This window comes from Grus americana, chromosome 4 (genome assembly GCF_028858705.1).
Source record: "Grus americana isolate bGruAme1 chromosome 4, bGruAme1.mat, whole genome shotgun sequence".
Lineage (NCBI taxonomy): Eukaryota > Metazoa > Chordata > Aves > Gruiformes > Gruidae > Grus > Grus americana.
The window spans coordinates 66,668,908-66,691,257 of record NC_072855.1 but is presented as its reverse complement, the minus strand read 5'-3'; the positions used below and the strand labels follow the sequence as shown (position 1 = coordinate 66,691,257).

At 38.3% G+C, this 22,350-nt stretch overlaps 1 protein-coding gene across 3 annotated transcripts in view; it reads left to right on the top strand.

Annotated features, from left to right (window-relative positions):
- ARHGAP10 (Rho GTPase activating protein 10) overlaps positions 1 to 22,350 on the top strand; it is a 153,605-nt gene that overhangs the window by 98,737 nt on the left and 32,518 nt on the right. For all 3 annotated transcript variants that reach the window (XM_054824710.1, XM_054824711.1, XM_054824712.1), the window contains one exon: positions 14,296 to 14,446. In XM_054824710.1, the coding sequence (XP_054680685.1) occupies positions 14,296 to 14,446 (151 nt within the window). The remainder of the gene's footprint in view (positions 1 to 14,295; positions 14,447 to 22,350) is intronic.

The window sequence follows — 22,350 nt, the reverse complement described above, 5'->3', positions numbered from 1 at the left end:
TACATGTACGAGGTACTGTCCAGAATATCACCGCGTGTAATCTGGGATCTTAAAAAAAAAAGAGAAGAAAAGTCCTTTACCGGTGTCTTTGGGTACTCTGTTGGGAGACCCTTGTATCTAAGCTAACCTCAGGAACTGGATGTTTGAGGTACTTTGCTTGTACTGGGAGGATGGGCAGCATCTCCCGTATTGTCGAGAAAAGTGCTTTGGAAAAATTCTAGGATGTGCTTTTTCCTCTCTTCTTCCTTAAACACTATGAGCATTGAAATAGTTATTTCTTTTAAAGGTTAACAGTGTTGAAATTGGCTATCTAAGTCAAGTCTTATCTGCTCTAAATAATATCTGTCTCAAGTTTTTCTGACAATATAATTACACTGCCTCCCTGAATGATACAGGCTGGGCATAGCTTCTGTTGGCATAGCTGTATCCACATGGTGGGTTTTGTTGGCTTAGTTGACTTAGGGTGTGATGCTGCCCTCACATACACATTGAGTAGATAAGATATTGTTCTGTTGGAAAAATACTGTGCTGCAGATGTGGCTCAGGTTCTAAGCGATAAATATCCCAAGTGTTGTAAGCCATGCTATCCATTTTGGACCTTACAAATGAAGGTAAACCTTGCAGTAAGCTCATGATTTTGAAGCTATTCCAGTGAGCACACAAATTTAAGAAAATGGAGAGTAAGTGAGCAGAGCCAGGGAGTTTTAATAACATATGGAGGTTGAGGTTGAGTTATGTTTATTCAAATTACTAGATCACCACAGATTAGCACCATCTTATTCTTATGCCAACTCAGTCATGTGTCTTTATAAACTGGACATCAATTTCATGTTTGAAACATTAGTTGTAGTGGCCTTTCTTGCTCGTCTGAAAATGTAGAGAAGCCGGGAATGGAAAGTAGTTCAAAATGATAACTGCATCGTTTTCCATAATTCCTTGTTTTTATGCCGCCTTTAGAACTAGAAGGCTATAATTTTTTTTAAGGAATTTCTGTCATTTCTAACAGTGAACTTGCCATCAGTGGTCTGCCTGTAGCAACCTCTCCCACACTAGAGCTGTTTCCAAGATGGAAGGAAGCCCCAAGGGTGACCTCTGTGTATTTATAGCAAAGGCAATGGAGAAGAGAATGGAAAAGTGTGTCAAGGCACTACAAAAAAATTGTAGTCAAATTGAGTATGTTGCTTTTACAAGTGAGCCTTTTAGGGCAGACCAAGGACCTACTTTTAATCACAAGCAGGTTTATTGTCAGTCCAATGTTCATTTTTATATTGTTGTTTTGAATTTCTATGCATTTCAGACTTTCTTAAGAGTCTTGCATTAAGTATCTTTATTTATAGCCCTGGTGAAGTCCTAGGAAAAGTCACCAGCTGTGGGTTAAAATACTTTCAAATACTTCGTTCAGCCCTTACTCTGCCTCTGCTAATTTTTGGCAGCTTCTGCTAATAGAAGTGAAATTTGGAATTGTAGAAGAGTGATGGAGTCAATATAGAGGTACACTGACACAAACAAATTTGAAGCAACAGTTCATACTTCATGCATATGTAATTTATGGCTCTGGCAAACTGCAGAAAGACATTTCTTTTCCCCTGTAGCAAATGAAATGACTAACGAACTTCCAAACTGTAGAAGCAATAGGCATCAACATTTCTGGTTTGAATACAGTAGCTTGGTAGGCAAAATGGTAAAAAATTGTTATGACTCCTCAAATATTTTGAGATTCAGTCAACGTTCATTGTGTCTTGTGTGGATAGCTTTATTGAAGGAGATCCACAATTCATTTTTAGGAGGAGACATAATTAATTAGGTTACTGGCTTTGAAATCCTGGTGCAGTCATTACACTATCATCACTCTGCTGAGTCCTAATTAGAGAATTTCTATGCAATTTATGTGTGGAAACCTGGAAATGAGGACTTGCCCTGAGATAAGAATACCACGCTTAGTGCATAAGCTGGGTTTTTTTGTTTGGTTTTTTTAAAGCTGTTGATATGTACATTTATTTTCTGCTAGCTAGAAACCAGTCAGTACCACTTTCACCTTGTTTACAGACTGCATACATACTTCAAACCATGGCTGTGAACCAATTATAGTAGGTTGAGGAGGGGATGTTTTGCAAAATCAGACCAATGCTGACACTTCAATGCTGGAACTAGACTGTGCAGCCTGATGTGTCACTTAATCATCGTGCAATTCTAATACCAGTTACGACTAGAAGGGGGATAGAAGAACATGAGGTAAATAATTGTTTAGCTGTTGTTCTTGTCAGTTACGGATAAGTCTCCTCTAGGCAGAGTATTTCTCAGTCTCCAGTCAGAACATGAGCTGTAGAAGCAGATCTCTACTTAGAAAGAAAAAGGAAAAACTAGACCCCAGCTGAGAACAATATTTTATCCAGGACCTTCAGAACCACCTGCTGTGGAAGGGAGGCCAGTCCAGAGGAAAATGAGACCTGTGAATTGTCTTGCTTGCTTTTGTTGTGTGGCGGCAGGGGAAGGCCAGCCAGATGTGCTGGGCAAAATTAGGAGCATGTTCAGGTTTGATATTAAATGACCTCTCTATAGTTTTGCCTGGAATTGCTATGTTTTGTGCTGACTGGGCTGTGTGCACCAGCACTCTTGTTTCTCTTTGCAGATCTTTAAGGTCGGTGTCATTTCATGCTTGGCTATCTTGTCCCCTTCTCCTTTTCCGTATCTGTCTGATCTCCCTTGATTTCCATGTCCCATATCCTTCCCTTCACTGAAAAAATACCAAGAAATTCACTTTTGTGTCTCGTCGTTGTGTTCATATTGCTTTGAAGCTATACCTTTCTTGGTGTTCCTTTTCTGGAGGTAACAAACTCAGAGGCTGACGGCAGTTGTGCTTGTACAATGCCTGGAAAAATCTTTGCTTGACCTTTAGGCAGTCTTCTGATGAAAATTGGTAGTCAACCGGGACCCCAAAAAAACATTTTCATTTCTCCTCCTCCCCTAAATGAGTTTCAAGGGTATAAATTAATTTTTCTTCTCAAGGGTTTCACAGACTGGAAATCTTGGACATCTCAGCTCTTCTGGTCTTTCTAACTTGTGGTGAGGGAGAAGGACAGTCCATTCCATGGCAGTATGAAGAGCACGCATGTGTACATCTTGCTGTTTGTTATAATGTTTTGGCATCTCATTGGAATGAATATCACTATTCAAAAGGCTTATTTATTTGCCATTTAGAGATGCCTCAGTGGTAATGTAAGCCATTTTGGTTTCTCAATTCGTTATTTTAAGAGGGGGGAAAAAAAAAATCCTGGATAAAAAAAGAAGTCTAAGAAATGAAAGAAGATGAGGGAGGAGGTTGGGATAAAAATCTCAGTGGGACTGGAATATTTAAACCAGCATATGGGGGAGGAGAGAATAGTGAGTACAAATAGCAAGATAGCAAAAACAGAAAGAAGATGAAAATTACAGTGAAAGAAAATTAGAAGTGAAAAAGAGAGGAGCTAGACAGAAGTCCCTTATGGAGACTGGGAAGCAAGAGTCTGCTGAAATGGAATAGGCATGGTAAAAGATACCTTTTTCTAGAATTCAGACAACCTATGGGCAAAATTATCTCAAAGATGTTCATTCTGAAAAACTCAGTTTCTAGATATAAGGTAAATAATGTTTTCACTTGTTTTCTGTATTTATCTTTTTATAAAGGGCAAAGATTTTACATATTTTAGGCAAAAACATGTCTTTTAGCTTTGTTCAAAACAATTTTAGGGAGAAATCTTTTTTTAATGAAATATAAAAGCTTTAATTTTTCTTACTTTAGGCACTTTTATATAAATTTTTTTTTAAACTAAAGGGAAGAGAAGAATTTAATACTACTGAGCTCTTAAGCCAACATCAACTTCATGTAGTAATCCTTGGAAAATATTTAGTCTTAAAACATATTACAGTGCATAATACATATGATATTTGTCAGACAGAAGAAATGGAAGCAAGTGAAGTCAGTTGTTCGTTTGAGAGTACGAAGTGGCACAGTCACGTGTGGTGTGTCTCCACTTAGCAATCACTGCATGTTTAAAGTGGTTCTATTGCAGGTAAATGCTTTAGGGTACAGTAGCACTGCCATCATCTAAGACTATTTTTTGACAACACAGCAGATCTTTTGAAGTGCTGGTAAGGGGACGTATGAGAAACACTAAATAGGGCTTGTTTCAGCTTCTGTGTTGCTTTGCCTTTGGCTGCAACAGAGGACCAAGAAGCAATGCATTGTAATTGTGGTGGTTTGCTGTGGTGTATCAATTTGAAACCTCCCCAAGCTGAATATTTCTCAAGTCAACAAGCGTTTGACTTGAAGGGGGAAAAAAATTACATTAAGGCATCTCCATTAGGGCAGAGTTTGTGAAGAAACACATGAACTTCAGTTCAGGAAGGTATTCAGCCTGTGCTTAACTTTAAGCACGTAACTAATCAGAAGTGTCATTGAAACTATTCCTGTACTTAATTCAAATTACATGCCTTAATGATTGGCTGAGTCTAAAGCGGAGAGGGCAGCAGCCACAACAAAGAAATTCATCATGGTTTCTGGTGGAAGTCACAGCAGCTCTTTCGTTCTGCTATAGTGTGTGCAAACTTTTTAAACCCTTTCTCTGCTCTGTGGATAGCATTCCATGTGCGACATGCACACATGGTGTAGTAAATTGACTGCAAATTTTTTTTTGTTTGTTTAAAAGACTACAGTTTTCTGAATCTTAATGTAGTTTACGCATAATAAGAAGACTGTATATCAAATCACCACTCACGTTTGTGACTGCAGTTGATGACATTAAAAGGAACTGAGTCTGGATCAATACCTGGATTGGTATGCTGTTAGACTGCTCCAAAAGAAACAAAACATGTACTGTGAGTAACCATATTAGACTAAAAAAGAAAATCAAAACAAAAGTCATGTTCTCAGGGATAGAAGCAGTCTGCTAAGATGCTGCACTACAAGTACATGGCACGTACAAATAATATGGACACAGACTTCTGCCTTCTTGATTTGCCTATGTTATTTCCAGTTAACTTTAGGAAATTTCCCTCAACTTTGTATGAAATTTCCAAGTGATACAGATATCATCTTCTCTGCCTGCAGGCCATGTTCCTAAGTAAGTAAACAGAAATGATGATACGGGAGTGGAATTCAGTTGACTAATATTTGCTTCAGTCTTGATGGTCAGGGTGCTGTGCTTGCATGTGTGGAGGAGGAGGCAAGGGAGAAGTCCTTATGGAGAATGCTAAAATGGATGTTCTTAAATAAAATTTTGTTAGTCAAAGAAAATATTCTGTGAGATGCTGCAGGGGGCATGAAGAGGGGAAAAGTTGTTGCACTCCTGAAGAGTTTAAAAAGTAAATTCTTACGCAGCAGCTGTGTGACATAAGATTTATACTTTATTGCAGCTTTCAATGGTAAATGAAGTATTGAATTTACAAACTTTTTTTTCCTTTATATTGGCTAAACTGACCTGAATGCCGACTTGTCTGATCATTGCTAATGGATAATAGTGCAGTATGTGCTTGCGTTTTCACACGTACTCTTCAGAATTCTAGTAAGCTTTTGCCTTACCTGGAGAGGTTAGTGTATTTCAAACTATTTAACGGATTATTGAATAAACAAGATGTGGCAGTCAGCCGATAACACTTCATTTCCAATATTTTTGCGTGCGTGCCATTTACACTGATGAAGCATCAGTACTTCATTGCACAGGGTGCTGGATATACAAATGAAAAATATGTTCTTTACCTCCAAAGACGGTACAGTCATAACGTGAGATAAAGTATTTTAAGAAAAACAAAGAGCAGAAAATATGGTACAAAGCAATGATGGTATAAATACTTGTAATGTCAGCAGGGAAATCTGTGGAGAACATCATACTGGTGAAGCTGTGTGGTTGGCTACAGTTGGAACAGTGTCATTTGCAAAGATCTTGACGTTTCATTCTGATGCTTTGTACAATGACAATGTGGTAGGGGTCAAATGTAGGTTTTTATTCTCAGTTTATAATTATTTATATTTCTGTTCATAAATTCTGTAGAAAACTAGGTGTGACCTGTATTTGTGTGTGTGAATGTTTATATATGTATATTTATTACAAATGAAGGGGAGATCATGTTTACCTGTGGTGTGTTTGGCCATGGTTGTTGCTGGCTTCTGACTTAGGAACCTAAGTGCCACCTTTTATCTTCTCAGGACTTCTCACACTCTTTGCAAGAGAAAATACATGCAAACATTCTCCTTCTGCATTATTTTCCATTTAGTAACTAGGAATATGCTATGTTTCAGAAAGCTGGGTAATTAGCTTATATAATCTTTTTATTTGAAGGCTTTTAGTGTTTTTGTTAATTTCCTGTAACTAAACAAGATACACAAAGCTATTATGTGTAGCTGTAATAGGGAAAGACAACCTTTTTGAAGTACTCTCCTTGGTGTGAGTTACAGTAGGTGAGCATAGATGAGAAGGTGAATCTGCTGTTTCTGCTGGTGCAGTGGATGAATGTGTAGGTATTTCAAGCCCGGTGTGTGGTTAACTCTCTCATTTCCTTCAATGAATAAAATGCATTGGTTGATAGCAGTGAATGGGCTGCTATCGGGAGTGTTCTTCTCATGAATTGTTAAAAGGTGGAGTGAGATGTGATATGGTGGAAGCTGCAGTCTTTGTATCAGGAGTGCTACTTTTAGAAAGGCTGAGTCAACAAATTCATAATTCGCAAGTGATCAAAGGACACACGTTTTTAACCTTGGTATGTTTTTTTTTTTCTTGGTTTCACAGCTGTCTTCCAGAGTGTAATGTCATGTTTTACAGGCTATGTTTAGTTTCTTTGTTAAAGCTCAAATGTGAACTACATGGTTCAAAGTAGCAGGCGAAATGAGTGGCTATTAGGGTCTACAGATACATCAGGTTTGCCTGAAAATTCCGTCGGTTCTTTTGTCACTCTCGTAGTTTGCGGTTTGTCCACAGCTCTAGTTCCTTTTATATTAAGAGGGGCAGGTAGCAGATATTCCAATTTTAGTATGAGGTTGAGATTTATAGTGTCCACAAATCCCTAAAAGCACTGTTTCATTTGGTTATTGGTAGTCAGGCAGCTAGGCAGATGGTCTCGACAAACGATATCTTTGCAATGAAGAAAAGGCTGTCTTGGATGGATTTATTTATTTATTTATTTGTAGAGCATTGTGGTTTGGCTCACAGCCAAGGATATTTCCTGTTTCTAGTTTTGACTTCTACCCGGTTACTTTTCAGGCTGCATCCTCTGTTGCACTGTAACTAGAGTGAGCCAGGCAACATCAAGAGAATTACCTATGCTTTCTGGTTGGGGGCCCTCTAGAGGTTTAGCTTCAGGTGTCTTTCAACTCTTAATCTGATTCTGCCCCCCCCCCCCCCCCCCCCCCCCGAATATAACGATTGTGAATATTGTATAAAGATATTTTGTGGTTTGTAGTGGAATTCAAGCCTCAAAATCCAAAGCCTCAGAAAAATTTGCATACTGTGCAATCTCACAGAAGCCAGCGCACAGCCAATCATATTTTACAGTGTGTAGATGCTGAAGTGCAAAAGTCAGGATAACTACATCAAGGCAGGCACACTTGGAGTGGACACGATGGTAACCTTGGGGAGGTAAGTTACTTAAGCATTCTAATGAAGTTGTTGATAATTTTAATTAAAGATTTTGTAAACTTTTAAAAAAATATTTAATACGATTTTTAGAAATAATCAACTTTATCACATTTTGTACACTGAACACAGATTCTATTTAGATGTCAAGAATTTCTAGGGCATTTATTTTATATTTATTGAATCATGTGTTTGAGAACCAGAAGAAGAAATGGATCATGTTGACTAAAACCAGAAATGAAACAGGTTGATCTAACATTCTCTATAGTAAAGTAAAATGCAAAAATTAAGAAACTACAGTAACAAAGGATCATTTTAAAAGATTTCAGTACACTAGAAATTATATAGGATTGTTAGAATTGGTGCAGAAATCAGTTTTGAAATAAAACTTTTGTCCCAGCTCTCCAGAAGTTGATCCATTGTAATTTCTATTATGATTAAACTTTTAATAGCTCCAACTAGCTTCTGCAATCCCTTCAATTAGGAAAAAAATAATAATCTAGAACTGTTCATCTTATTGAATGTGTTTTTTAATGTTAAAAAATGGATTACAATTAGTGGCTAGTGGTTACAGTTAATGGCTGAGCTACTTCAATGTATTTTAAAATGCTTATTTTCACCTTCCACTTCCTGGAATGCTTATGTCTACAGTAAAATTATAACCTGACATAAAAGACATTGTTGCTTTATGTTTGCAGAAAATGGCAAAAAGAATGGCACAACCGCTGTATTCATTGTCATAAGAGGAAAAAGCTTAGAAAGTCTCTTGGGGTAAGTGCACTCTGTGAACCACTAAGACAGTTGGCCTTTTTTTTTTTTTAGCGTTTTTGTCTCTAATATAAACATATGTGTTTTGGTTTTGTACAGGTTGCTGGATCTAACCTGAATTTGGTTTGCATTACGTTGACAAGAAGCTAAGTGAAGAAAAGACCATAGCGATGATAAGTTTCTCTTGCACTAATACCCGCTAATTTATAAAATATTCTTTGATCAGCTTATACAGCTGATTGTCATGGAAATGCAAGGAGTACAATAGCCATGAAATGTATAAGGGTAGAGCAGTATTATGTGGCCTAGGTGGATGGTGTTTTATATTGTTCAATAAACATTAGTTGAGGTGTCTGTGTGTGTTTCTTTCATTTACCAGCTGCAAATCAAGTATGTATTGAAGGGAAATTACAGAAATAAAAACTTCTACTGATGTTGTTCTTGTCTTGAGAAATACTGTCCTCTAAAAAATATCATTGTAGTAGTGGAGGCTATACCACTAGCCAAATTTCAAAGAATTCGGAATGACCTTGCAGGTTCTAGCCCCCTTTGCATTAGATGGTGACTTCTGGTACTCTGATTCTTGTTCATGTACTCAAAGGAAATAGATGTGTGTTCTGTGTGGTAGGTGTTATGAGAGTGAATGGGGGTTTTGTCTTGCAACAAAATTGTGGGACAGCTTTAAGCTGTTAATGATTTTTATAAGTTTATCCTCATCAGCTCTATTACTAAGCCTCCAGTTTTTTCTCCCCTCTTTTTCATCCCACTCTGTCCTTGCTGTTTGCCTCCTACTGATTTTTAGAGGAAATTTTAATTACCCCAGTGATACAAAGCAGACAGAGATGACCTGATGTCTGGGTCTTCTCCTAAAGTGATTCCTGGCAAACATACTGAAATTCATTAATTAGTTCTGCTTGAGACCAGAAAGAACAGATCAGTATTTTCTTGTAGCAGCAGAATCTAATCTACATTTCCATGTACAGCTATACATCTAGTGATAAGCTCGTGAAATAGGCCAAGTTATATCCTCCCAGCCATGGGTTTTTTTGAATTTCTAAAATCGTCTCTAGTAAGAGCTCAGGATCTAGAGTCCAACACTGTTGTTGCAGATTAAGGGGAATCTGGCAAAATTCCTTGGTCTGCTGCCATGTGGATCTGCTGGTAGAATGTGGTATGATAATAATTTGAGTTTGGCTCATTACTCTCAAGAAATGCTTCCATAGTCTTTGTGGGACACAGATTTAGGAATTGGAATGGTTGTATGTAGGGATGGTGTTGGGCTCCCTGCTCTAGACGGAGCTGTTATTAGCGGTGTATATCCAAGAGGGTTTGTGGTTTGTTTAGCCCTGTAAAGTATCCATTTTGTACTGTTGCATAGAGAGAAATAGGTCAAACGTACCAGTGTTTTAAATAGCTCGACAAGACTCTCCTCTTTTTTGTTGTAACTTTTACACTGCAGGCTTGAAGACTGATCACAACTTTAAGTGCACCTTTAAATTCTGCTTGCATGTAAGATCAGACCTAAACAACCATTTAAAATACTGGACTAACTGGGGCATGACTGACTGAGTGTCAGATTTGTTGCTTGATAAAGTTTTGAGTGCTACATCTGTTAGTCCCCTATCTAAATTGTTTCACTTAGCGTCTGAGTTTGTCCCCAAGCAGGTCAATAGCAGGATGCCAGTGCTTTAGAGAACTAAATTGCAGAGAATTGATATTCTATATATCTAATGCAGTTAGGCCACAGTGTCAGAGACTGTGTAACACCGGATGTGACTGTGAAGTCCTTAACCTTTGAGGTTGGTTTAGTACATTTTTATTGCTTCTTGATTCTTGAACGAGGTAATTCAATGAGCAGACTTCATTCTTGTCTTTGTACAGGCATTAGTCTAAGCAGTGGTAACTTCTGCAATCCAGATGAGTGATGGTAGTGGATCTGACTTTTACTTGATGGGAGGCTTTTTTTGGAGTAACAAAGAAATCTTTTATAAAATAGCATGTTCCAATCCTGTTCTCCCATGGAAGGGTTTCCATCTGATTGGATACGTGTGGTTGCCTCGCCATGCATCGAATAGCAACAGCTTGCAATGGAAGAAGATATTCTGAAACTCAGTCAGGTGTGGTCCTGTGCTGCTGTGCAAGTCGGAACACAAGAATGCGAGTACCATTTCAGGTGCTCACATAGTGTGTGTATGACTTTGAATCTGCCTTCTGTCCATATGTAGTGGGCTTCTGACAATATGTCACTCGCAGCAGACATCTCTTATTAGTTGTGAAACATTTATACTTCAATGGCATTTAAATAACAAGGCTAGAAGAAAATTTGAATAAAACCAAACCCAAAACCCTTTTCTCCCCGCAACGGAAATAAAGCAAGCCTCTATCCCCTCCCCCCTCAGGCAGATGTTACAATGCTTCTTTCAGTGCAGCAGACAGCCATTAAGGCATGATGAAAAGTACTTGTCTATTTAAGTGAAAATAAAGCAAGAAAGAGAAGCTGAATGTTGTATGTGCACTTCTTAGGGCAGAGGTTGACCTTCTGCTTGCTTTTTAGATGCTCACCTTTGCTAAACTGTGGTATGAGCTGTAGCTTTGGCCTGCAATAGCGAGAGATTTCTGCTGCTGAAAAAGGAGATCTAGTTATGGATAGGCTGTACTGAATTTTATTTTCCCACTTAAAAAACAAAAAGAAAGTACCGAAGTAGGGATGAACACAAATAAGAGTTGCTTGAAAGAGCAGAAATGACCCCAAATACACTTTTTTGTGCAACACATGACAGCAGGGTGTTTCCTGTTTCTTTTATATAAAAAAACCCTCTAGTGATCTTTCTAGTGGTGGTTGTGTGTGTTTGTGTGTGTGTTGGGGTTTGTTTGGTTTTGTGTGTCTCAGAATCCTGCAGGGCAACTTGTGATACTTGGTGATTTCATTGCTGAGTATGACAATTAGTCTCAATTTTGCCCTGCAGATAGTCAAGAGATTGCATTCTCTAGTTCCTATCTAAATACTTCTTTCAGGATTCCCTTTCTTCTCTGAGGAGACAGGTATTGAATGTGAGCACAAGGAAAAAGGTGCTACAGCTTGTAACATTGCATCAGGGAAATGCAGGAGTGTTTTGTGCACAGAAGGGGACTTGGACTGCCAGCCATCAGCCCAGCGCTGTCACTGGGTAGCACTGGGTTGCGCTGAGCAGCACTGTTGTGAAACATTGGTGCACAGCTTTGCGGCTAAAAAAATTAAAAAGTAGAGGTGATATGCGTATCCTGACAGTGAAAAAGAAGAATCAGTACCCCTAATGTTTTTTTTATTAGGGGAGAGAGAACTATTCTGGGGAACTCATGACTCACCCGTATCACTATGAAGTTAGCTAGTATGTGCTGGACTGCTACTGTTTCAAGTGTGACCGCTGCTTTCTTCTTGTTTCTCCTGTTTATCATATAGGGGGTTTTCCCCCATAAAACAGAACAAACTACCAACCTTTTTTTCTCACATCACATCACATAGCTACTTGCAATTAGAAATCTGCTTGGATTCATACCTGTCTCCAATTCATTATCCTGTTGCCTGTCTGGCACTGAGTATCATTGAAAAAGGATCACCTTAATGGTTTTCTTGCTTGTGTTTTGCTTTTGTGACTCTGTTTCTCATGCTAGTAGTTTTAGAAGAGTGTATTGAAATATTTGTGAGAGGCGAGGAAAAAACACTTGAGAATTTTACTGCAACCTGTGCAAGTCACCTGAATGCGTACAAGAAAGCTCATCTCTTACGAAGTACTCCTGGGGAATGCTTGTTCTTCTCACCATCATTAATTTCAGTGGAGATGCATGGATAAGGCTGTACAAATAAACACAGCTGTGGAATGTGACATAGTAAACAACATGCTGAAACCTCTTGGCAGAGACTTATCTACCAGAGTGCCCAAATGCAACACTTAGTCCATGGAAAAGATGGCATTTAAAGTTTTGGTACTTTTGAATTTTTCAGAAGCAAATATTTATCCCTAAAACTGCTCAATCTAGCCTTGTATTTACACATAAGGGGGCAGTGTGGTACTGTTAGCCAAGTGCCATGTAGGTGCACATTAGATTTCATTATTATATATTGCATCATGTTTTAAGAAATGGCTTTAGCACTCTGAGCACAATTAGAGCTTTGTCATGGTCTGAGAGTGCTGCTGTGTCTGTGCAGGGGAGAACCAGGTTGGACTGTTGCCTTTTTTCTTTATAAATATTTTGTTTTTAGGGAGTTCCTTGCACTATTTTGGCACTTACTCGTAATCCCTTGTTCGTAGGCATGTGAAGGATTGGGAGCCACTTTTCTTAACACTGGTATGGGAAGTTCAAATGACGTCATTTTACCTCCCCCACAGCAACATTCAGTTACTGGGAAGGAAGGTGATCTTTCCACTGGAGCGTTCCTCTGCACACCATATATAGACTTCCTACTGCTGCCCAGTTTTGGCAATGTGATTGTTCTTTCAGTTTTCATGGAAAATGGTATTTCTGATTATTTTGTACTAGCACAGTCTTCTACCTACCGGTGCAAGAGTGATGATTAGGTGGCTATAAGCCACTGTATACATGGGTTCTTGGGCCATCTTATTCCTACAGGTGTTAATATTCAGGGTTAACAGGCCAGCATATGATGGCACATAGAGTTTCTTTTAACATGATGTCTTGAGTGCCTTACCACAGGATGCTTATGGCATTTTTCTCACCTGGCTTTTAGCTTCATGCTGCACCTGATGTATGCTGTAATATCCAAAGATGTGTTATCTATGGCATCTCTTTATAGCTTCTGCATGAATTTCTACATCATATAAAGCTTCTCCTTCAAAGATTCAGTACGAGGTTCCTCTTTATAATACTTTCTATACAGATATGTGGCAATGTAAAGTTGCAGAGTTAAAGAACACCATATACTGTTTCATTATATCTTGTTATATTACTGTGTTTTGTTGCTGTAAGGTGCTGTACGGACAGGAGGCTTTTCTTGTACAGCTGCTGTTTGTGTTTATCTGCTGGTTTGTCTATGATGAAATACATACTGAGCTAATTTGTTCATGTGAATCTGCTATGATCGCTTGTAAAAGGCTGCTGTTAAATTGTATATCAGCATACTGATAATTTTCTAGAAGTAATTGAGCATCATTAGACTGTACCCTGTATGTGACAGTTAAAGTAGAAATGCTATCAGGTTGAGCAAATCTGCATTGCTGGTTAATCCAGAGAGAAATGACATAGTATTTTGTATGGAGTGGTGATATGCTAATGGTCATGACTCAAAAGATAAAATACTGACAAATGCAATCCTTCTTATATGCGTCTTTGTGAATATCATCTTTTCACATAAATGTGACTCAATATGCGATAGTTAACTGAAAAAATCTCACATGGTATGTTACTATGGTATCTCTCACTAAAAACTGCTCCCTTCAAAACTTTCCCCTTGCTGTCTTCAAGAGTATGTTTGTTTGTTTTATTGAAATGGCTGATGTTATATGATATCACAAGTTTTGAAAATTAAAATGGGTATTCAGCCAAAATTACAGGTCCTAGCTAAGGCTATAAAGTTTTTTGGTTACTGGTTCATAAAGTTGTTACCCCCTTTTTTCCCCTTCCCCTCCATCATAGCTGGCAAGTGTGGCTGCAAATATTTTGTCTTTGGATTAACTGATTTGTAGCTTGGTTAATGTGTAGACAGTGCTCTTGCTTATTTTCATATTATATTTTATTTATTTATTTATTTTAAAAGCACTCATTAAAGACCCACAGCATATTCCCAAACTTGAAGGAATGGATTTTTGGCTCCTGCCTGCTTTGAATGGAATCCAAAACAAATGTTGTTTGATAATGGTTTACAGTTGCATTACACAGGTTGCTCTTCGTGATAAATAATTAACACCCTTTGTGTTCTTGATTGCAGATTTTCAAAACCCTGCCTGATGCCACGTTCCCTGAGCCGATCTCTATGTCCGTATCTCCTCCAAATGCCCCACCAAGGCAATCAAGAAGACAAGGACAACGTATTAAGAGGCCTCTGGCTGTGTACAATCTCTGTCTTGAGCTGGATGATGGTAAGATGTTAGTAATAATTTCGGTCTTTGCAGCAGATGGGCTGTGTATCCTATCTTCAGTAGGTGTTTTCATTTCATGGTTCGTTTGTATACGTGTTTGCATGCAGATGCATGCTTGTTTAATTGCTTTGGAACATGTAAAGAAGCAAGGAGAGTACGGAGAAAGGAGAGCATAGAGACTACTGTCCTGTGACATAAGTTTCAAAGTAGGACAAACTGTCTTAAATATGCTTTTCCCCTCTAAAAAAGCAGCAGCTCCTTTTTCTTGGGGGAAATCTCTTTCACCTCTACTGAAGATTACACAGCCATAAGATAAATGGAGAGAACTAAAATTAAAGCAAATCTTTTATGAGAAGAGCTAATGCACTCTACAGCTAAATTCATCTGGATTAAAGGCTCAGGTCACCACTGCACTAGAGAATACTACTACTTCACTTGCATCTATAATACCTTGATGTAACTAGCAGTAAATACTTCTAAACTTGCTTACTATTGAGGAGGAAAAACAAATAATTTAAAATCCTACTTTTGCATGGAGTCTGCAGTAGCAACATACAGTGAGAGAACGGGTGTATAACATTTTATATATTCTGACTGTTGGCCAGAAACATAATCATTTTCCTGAAATTTCATTGCTTGGGGGTACGTACAGTACTGAGAAGACAAGTCAAGGCTCATTTTGTGTTACAGATTTTCTCCACTCTATTCCCTTTCTCCCTCCTAATGTTGTTAGTCAATTGTCTTTTCACATGAAGAATCATGGGATCGGGGCACAAAGTCCAGTTATCAACAACTGAAAATAAACAGGGAGATTTTGAACTCATGCAGTAATAGATTCACTGATGAGCTGTCATTAAATCAGTGGTCAACAGTGGTTGATTACTTAAGGAAAGAGCACAAATACCTATAACAGCTGTTAAGTGCAGGTTTTAGAAATAAACTCAGGACTGTTTATTGTCTCAAAGCCAGTTTTATGAAGGGTCTGCAAGAAATTCAGCATGCCTGTCATCAGGTTTAATTCACCAGAGATACATGTAATCTCTGTGCCTTTCTTTTCTTGCATCAAATATAAAACTAAATGCCTTGACTAGAAAGTATTTAAGGTGCATCTGCTTAAAAAACTTAAGCGGTGTTAATTCGAATAAGATGCTACCAAAAGCTAAGAAAGCTCTTCAGCTATATCTGCTATAATAAATTTATCCTGGTTTGAAAAACAAAACCAAATTGAAGCCACTCACAGAGTTGTTTACATTTAATTTTGAATGCGAATCCCAGCAGGTCGCAAGTACCACCACCACTTCTCCAACTGCATGCTGCAAGGTGTTTGCTGAGGACCTGGCTTTGACCCTAACATAGTAGACAGAAAGTATGTGATGGATTATTTTTATTGTAAGATCCAAAAAAACAGCGTTACTGTTGAAAACTGTTACAAACACTCAATTTCTCCTAATTACAGTCCATATTTTTGTCTGATTCTGGCATCTCAACAAAGAGAAGAACTGGGATTGTTAAAGGCTGTAATTGTTATATATCATACAGAAATTTGGTACTTGTCTGGGAGTTCTAGTGTGGTGAATTGCAGAATAATCTAATATGTAATTATGCATGGTAGAACTATGATGAAGACTGAATTGCTGCAAGTGAAGTCACAGTTCGAGGATGGATGGCACTAAGTTTCAGTGGGATCTGAAAATAGTATTTCCCCTTGTAACTTCTAAAAAAAAATCTTCTGTAGCGTCTCCAGATGCTACTGTAGGTAGCAGTATTCTCAATCTGTTGTTGCTAGAAACTGGCTGTTGGTAGGTCCTGACTACGTGCTAATGCTTAAATAAATTTGTGTTTAGCCAGATAGTTGTGTCAGTAAGGTAGTCAGTAGTTGATAGAATGGTTGTTTGGCACATGGGCAGTAGTATACATAGCAGTAGAGTAGCTTGAGCCCAACTGCGTCATTGCATTATCTGAGGAACTACTCCAATGGATACAAGGTGCATAAATCAGCCAGGTTGATTAATTATCTAGTCACTGCGTAGAGCTTAGTGCCTCCAAATACGCACCGTGGCCTACAGTTACTTTGTTTTTTGGAGACGGGGGCGGGGGGGAATGAATAAAAGTGAGCCTGGGCTTTGTTCCATATTTACCTAGTTTCTTGGCTAACAAATGCATGTTTTATAACTGCTCTTTGGAAGATTTTATCCTGTGTGTGTTTTTAACAGGAAATTAAACATTAAACCCCTTCCCTCCCCCCTCTTTATTCACAATGGCATGAGTTAAGCACCAGGCATAAGCCAATGTTTTGTGTTTCCTGGATATGGCAAAATTATCATAATCTTGTTTTAAACCAAGTAGCTGATACATATTTATATGTAAATATATTTGTAGACAAATATATCTCTAAAGTTATTGTAATTAAATATAAATATTTTCTATGCCTTGAAACTAGAAGTATGTTGGAGAGAAAGTCTCTCTGTGCTGGAAAACTTCTTGAGTGTGTTTCTTTTAGGATTGTTATGCAAACCAGGAAATTGTTAGAAAAGCGGAAACAAGTCTTTAACTATCAGCTGCTCCAGGGAGTTAACAGGCTTCAGAATCTATTGCTTGAATTGGAAAGGCAGGGTTTGGGCCAGCTTTTCTTTTTAAAAGCACGTTTGTAGTCAGGAAGCTTCTTGACTGCACACAAAATGTATGCAGCAACCACCCAGAAAGGGCTGTAAGTGACATAAATATTGATAGATATAATAGCTGAAGAACACACACTATGTTTGATAAAACTTTTTATTTTTCCTTCTAGTAATTAGCTGTTCTGAGTTCTGATAGCGCATAGATTTTCCTTGGACATGGCAATTAGATGATTAAACCTATTTGCAAAGAATTCAAGTATTATATTTACTACTGTAAGGATCTTCGTTTCCTAAAAGACAACCTTAAGTCACAGATGATACTGGTTTTCTTTCAACTTCTTTCCTCTGTGGTAAGCCAGTTACTAAATTTTCACTCTGAAGTTTTTCGACATCTTGGTGTCTCAAGTAGAACTAGACTTAATGAGGAACTCTGAGCTACTTTCATACGTGGCCTAAACCCGAAGTTCTTGTTTCAGCAAAATGCAGATTTGTCTGAGATTTACATTAGGATCATTTCCAGACTTTTCTTGCCTTCTGAAAGGAAGACATGGGATTTGGTTTTGGGTTTTTTCTTTTTCTGGAAGTAGCTTTTTTCTTTTTTTTTTTTTTTTCCCCCTTCTACTATCTGAATGAATTTTAGAGTGAATTAAGTAGCAATGTAGAAACTCCTGTGGTTTACAATCTCAGCTATGTACAAACAACTTTGCATTCTCTGTCTCTCTGCAGAGAAGAAAGACTGTTAGATAGAACAAGTTGTTGTTTATCCTTTCTTCTAAAAATGTCATTGAGTCTTTATTTTCCATTTGGACAGTCAGTATATATCAGAAGAGAGCTCTGTTTATATTTCTTCTAGAGGGCAATGCAGAGTCACAGTTTTGTTCCCAATTTTATTTTAATTTTTATATACTTTTGTCATCTTGTAGCAAAATAAACAGTTTGTTTTGTTTAATATTTTTCTTTGCCAGAGACTTAGATTATTAAACTATTTTGCAAGGCTACTAGAGCAACATGGCAAGAAAAGTCCAGTGTAAGGTAGGCAGTGTAATGCAGTCCATCCAAGATGGAACAGAGAGTCAGCATGAGTTGCATAAATCACACCTGGAGTCAAGAAATGGGTCTTGTGTGGCAGTTTATCCAACTACAGAACAACTTAGAACAACTTGTTTTCTAAACAATCAAAACATAATATTAAGCCACAGCACTTGCTGATGCCTTATTCTATTTGAATACGCTCTAGGTGTCAAAATTTCTCATTGGCACGTTCATGGACGTAGCACACTATTATCATATGGGGGGCTTCTTTGTTTTGTTTTTTAAGGTGTTCATCTCCTGTCCCCCCACTCTGGAAGTCAGGAGGCATATGGAGTGTTTGTGATAGCTTTCTGCTGCTGGCGTAAACTAAATATTATATTTATAGTGCTTTAGGAATATGTAGAATTCCAATAGAAATTAGAACTGTTATTTAACCATTTAAAACTTTGTGCTATCTTGTATTATCCTCTGAAGTATTTAGGAAAACCAAAGTATGAATGGTATGTTAGTGTTGAATAGGAGTAGCCCTTTTTGATTTTTGTGTGGAATTGGAGCGAGACGCTGTCTTGAATTGGGTGGTAAATACATACAGTTAATACAAATTAATTTGTATGAACTACTGTGTCATTCAATTAGATTACTTCTTCAAAGTAAAATGTGATACATGTAATGGTTACATAGCATCCATGCAATATTTCCTCTTCATCCTCCCCCCATCCCTTCCTGCCCCAAACAAATAAGTAAAAAACCATAAACTTAGTTTTGAATTACTGAACATAAAACCTGGATGTTAGAGGAAGCCTTGGATTTATAATAAGGAGACTGGTCTTCAGGGCTAGAACAGCCCAGAGCTGCAAGGTTGCAGGTGTGAAACCTGGCCTTGAACCCTTTCTATTTCTGAATCTGCTGCTTGGAAGTGTTTCTGTAACCTGGCACATAGTAGGGGAAATGGAAAGAAAAGCAGCTACATAGGCATATTAAAAAGCCATAAGGGCTTGCAACACTTGCTTACAAAGCTATTGTTAACAGCTGAGCAGAACACACAGTTATGCTGTTACAAAATAGGCACACCAATATTAGTTGCAAGGGGAAGATCAGGATGATTGCTGTTTGCCATGTAGAATTTAAGATAGTTTGTATTTCATCTTGCTGCAAGAATAGTTCCTGCAATTCTACGCGATCTGTAACAGCTTTTTCCACCTGATGACTCTGACTAGAATGAGTGCGGTACAAAGTAAAAGTCTTTTTGAGCTACTGCCAGTAAAGGTGAAGCTTTTTCTTGGGTAATAGTGAGTACGTGTAGGGTCTGAGTTTCCTATCAGATAACCAACTTCTGCTCTGAAAGCTTTGGGTCCATAGAAGGTACTTATTTTCTTGGAGGTGTGGAATAATTGTGGTCCACGCTTTGTGTACACAATATATATTGTATGGCCATTGTTACACCTGGGAGTAATTTACTTTCTACAGCCTACTTGCTGCACAGTTATCTGAAATCAAATTTAACTGTCTTAATGTAGTAAACATCTCCTAACTTTTACTTCTTTTTAAATTATGTGTGTCAAATCTTCATGCTTGGTGTAAGAATTGCTTTAGTATCATCACCAGTGCTTGTCTGCTTTCAGTATATGAAATCTAGAGGCTGTTGTTCAAAATAAGCACATCCACATGTGCACACACACACGCACACAACACGAGTCAGAGGTATAGGGACATGAATAGACTTAAAACTAAAATCTGAATTTAAAGGAGGAATGAGGAGTCCAGGAGAAAGGGTCAGTCTTTCCTTGAGGCCAGGCATTATTAAAAATCTCTGATCTCCTGTAATAATCCATCATCTCTTTAATTCTCTACCTTCCGCACGCAGACGTGCGAGGTCACATAATACTGTAGGAAGGCCAATTTGGCATGCTAAAAGCCATTAATCCCAGGCATTGGAAGTCACTGACGTATCTTTGCTACATGCCAGCTCTGCCCTGGCCAGCCTCTGTTAGTTTGAAAGTAAATGCTGTCACGCAGTACGCAAGGGTATAAGTAGAACGAAGACTTGAAGCTGTTCAGCTCTTCAGTCCTATGGATGAGAGTGTGCATGTCACTGAATAAGGCAGTTCCTCACATGGGGTGCTCTTGCTTCCCTTCACTGGGGACAAGGATAGGAGAGAAGATCTTGGTAGGGGGAGGTGGTGAACTTTCTGAAAGGCTGATACGTGAGTTAGAAAGTATGATTCCTCTTCCTGTTTTGCTCCCACTCTGTCAATGTTTTTCATTTGGTCAGAAAAAAAGTATTCTTGGTTCTTCCATTAGCTTCTGGAAGTCTTTCTCCTATTTGTTCTTCTTTTTCCCTTTTATTTTCTGTTTTCTTCTCTTGAAAGTTGCACTTAGTGCAAGGTGAATTACATTACAGTCATTTATTTCCTTCCCAGCTATACTTGCAACTTGCTGAACCAACAGGGAGATTGAAGGAGTACTTAGGGGATATTACGGAGAAGTAATAGTGGTGGGACTAGCTTGGCCAGGATTGCAGTCTAATCTAAGACTACTTGACTCTGGGGCCAAGTGGATTAGCTTCAGAGACCATGTTAGTGGGAATCTGCAAGTCAGAAGATGCACGTTGCCTGGCAAGTTTCGTTATCCCACTGAGCAAGTGGGTTTCTGTTGTTCTGTAACTGGTGCAAATTCACTGATGATGGCTGCATGCGTTTCTGTCTCCCTGGCCATTAATGCTGCTTGGTGCTGCGTGTGCTGCACAGACTCCTTGAACGATTTCCACAGCCTTCCTTCCACAGTGTAGCTGAGTCCAACCCTAAGCCCTTGCCAGATGTGTAAAATAAAATTAAAAAATAATAAAAAATGTGCTTGCAGACACCTAATCCTGGAGTGTCAGAGGCATGGATAGTGGTAGAAGAATTTCAGGCACGGAAGAAAATGTTGACCTAACTACAGCAAAATGTCTTCCTAATTGCTGCTTTTTAAATCATCAGCTGTGAGATTAGGAGGTTCCTCAACAAATGTGTCACCTGGATGTTCAGTTAAAACAGCTGATAAAACTTTCTTAAGGGCTACTTAGCTTGTTTTCAGTCGTTTTTTTAATAAGTCATAGGCATCCCGCTTCACAATCCCTCTGTCGAAGTCACTATTATGGCAAAAGGAGAGAGGTGAACAAAATGAGGAAGGAGGCACAGCCAAGCATCAGCAGCATACTGAAAATGTTTCAGAGTGGCTTTCTTGTGAGAGACCCATCACATATACAATGTGAGACCAGTTACTCTTTGTCATTATCCAAGTACCGCCACGGGTTGTGGAATTATTGGTAAGAAACGTCTCCTTTTAATAAGACATGGGAAGTAACTGCAAGTGAAGTAAGCTAAATAGCAAGAGAAGAGGAGATAACAGCATGATATTATCTCTGTTTGACAGCTCAGGAAAAGAGTTTTTGAACACCTTACCTTTTGGGGGTGGAAAGACCCTTACAGAGATATTTTCCAGCTGATCAGTGGCTGAATTGCTGACAGAAAAGGAAACATGGGAGAATATTTTCATGGACTTTGGAGTTTTTGATGCCATTTAAGAAGTGCTGCTGCATTAGGGAACTTTTAGCCCTGATTATAGCATTGTACCCCTTTTTGATCTGCTTTGGTTTTTCACAGTTCTCATTCTTGTTGATCAGACTAGAGCTGTTCTGTTGATAGGTTTCTGTACAGGTCTGGACTGTAGGTAAATGTTGCCTGGACTTATGGAAACCCAGAACACTAAGCGCTACCAAAAAAACTGTGGAAGCTGTGGGACAATCCATTTATCTTACTATTCGTCAGAGTTTTCAGGAAGTAGCTTCAGTTCATCACTGCATTTTTTCAGCCATGAAATTAATGTGTGGCATCTGGCCAGCCTGGTAAGGTTGTGTGGTTTCCTGCCAACCAAGCTCTGGTGAAAAATGAGTAATCTTTGAGTTTAGATAATGCTCTTGTTATCATAGTATACACAAATCAAAAAAGGAACCCCTCTGCATGCTCGTATCTGATTTCTGTTGTGGTTCAAAATTTAATTATGTGATATAAATTAACACCACAACTTTGATTCTATGAGTCTGTCTTGAACTGTTTTTCCACAGCTTGAGAATTAAATTGGAATTGAATCTATTTTAGTTTTAGCTTGGTCAGTGAAAGGCTTACCTACAAATCTATGTGTCTTTGGGACTTTATTGACATAAAGAAGTAATCCAAGCAATATTTCTCATGAATTTTGAGAGAGGACCTGCAG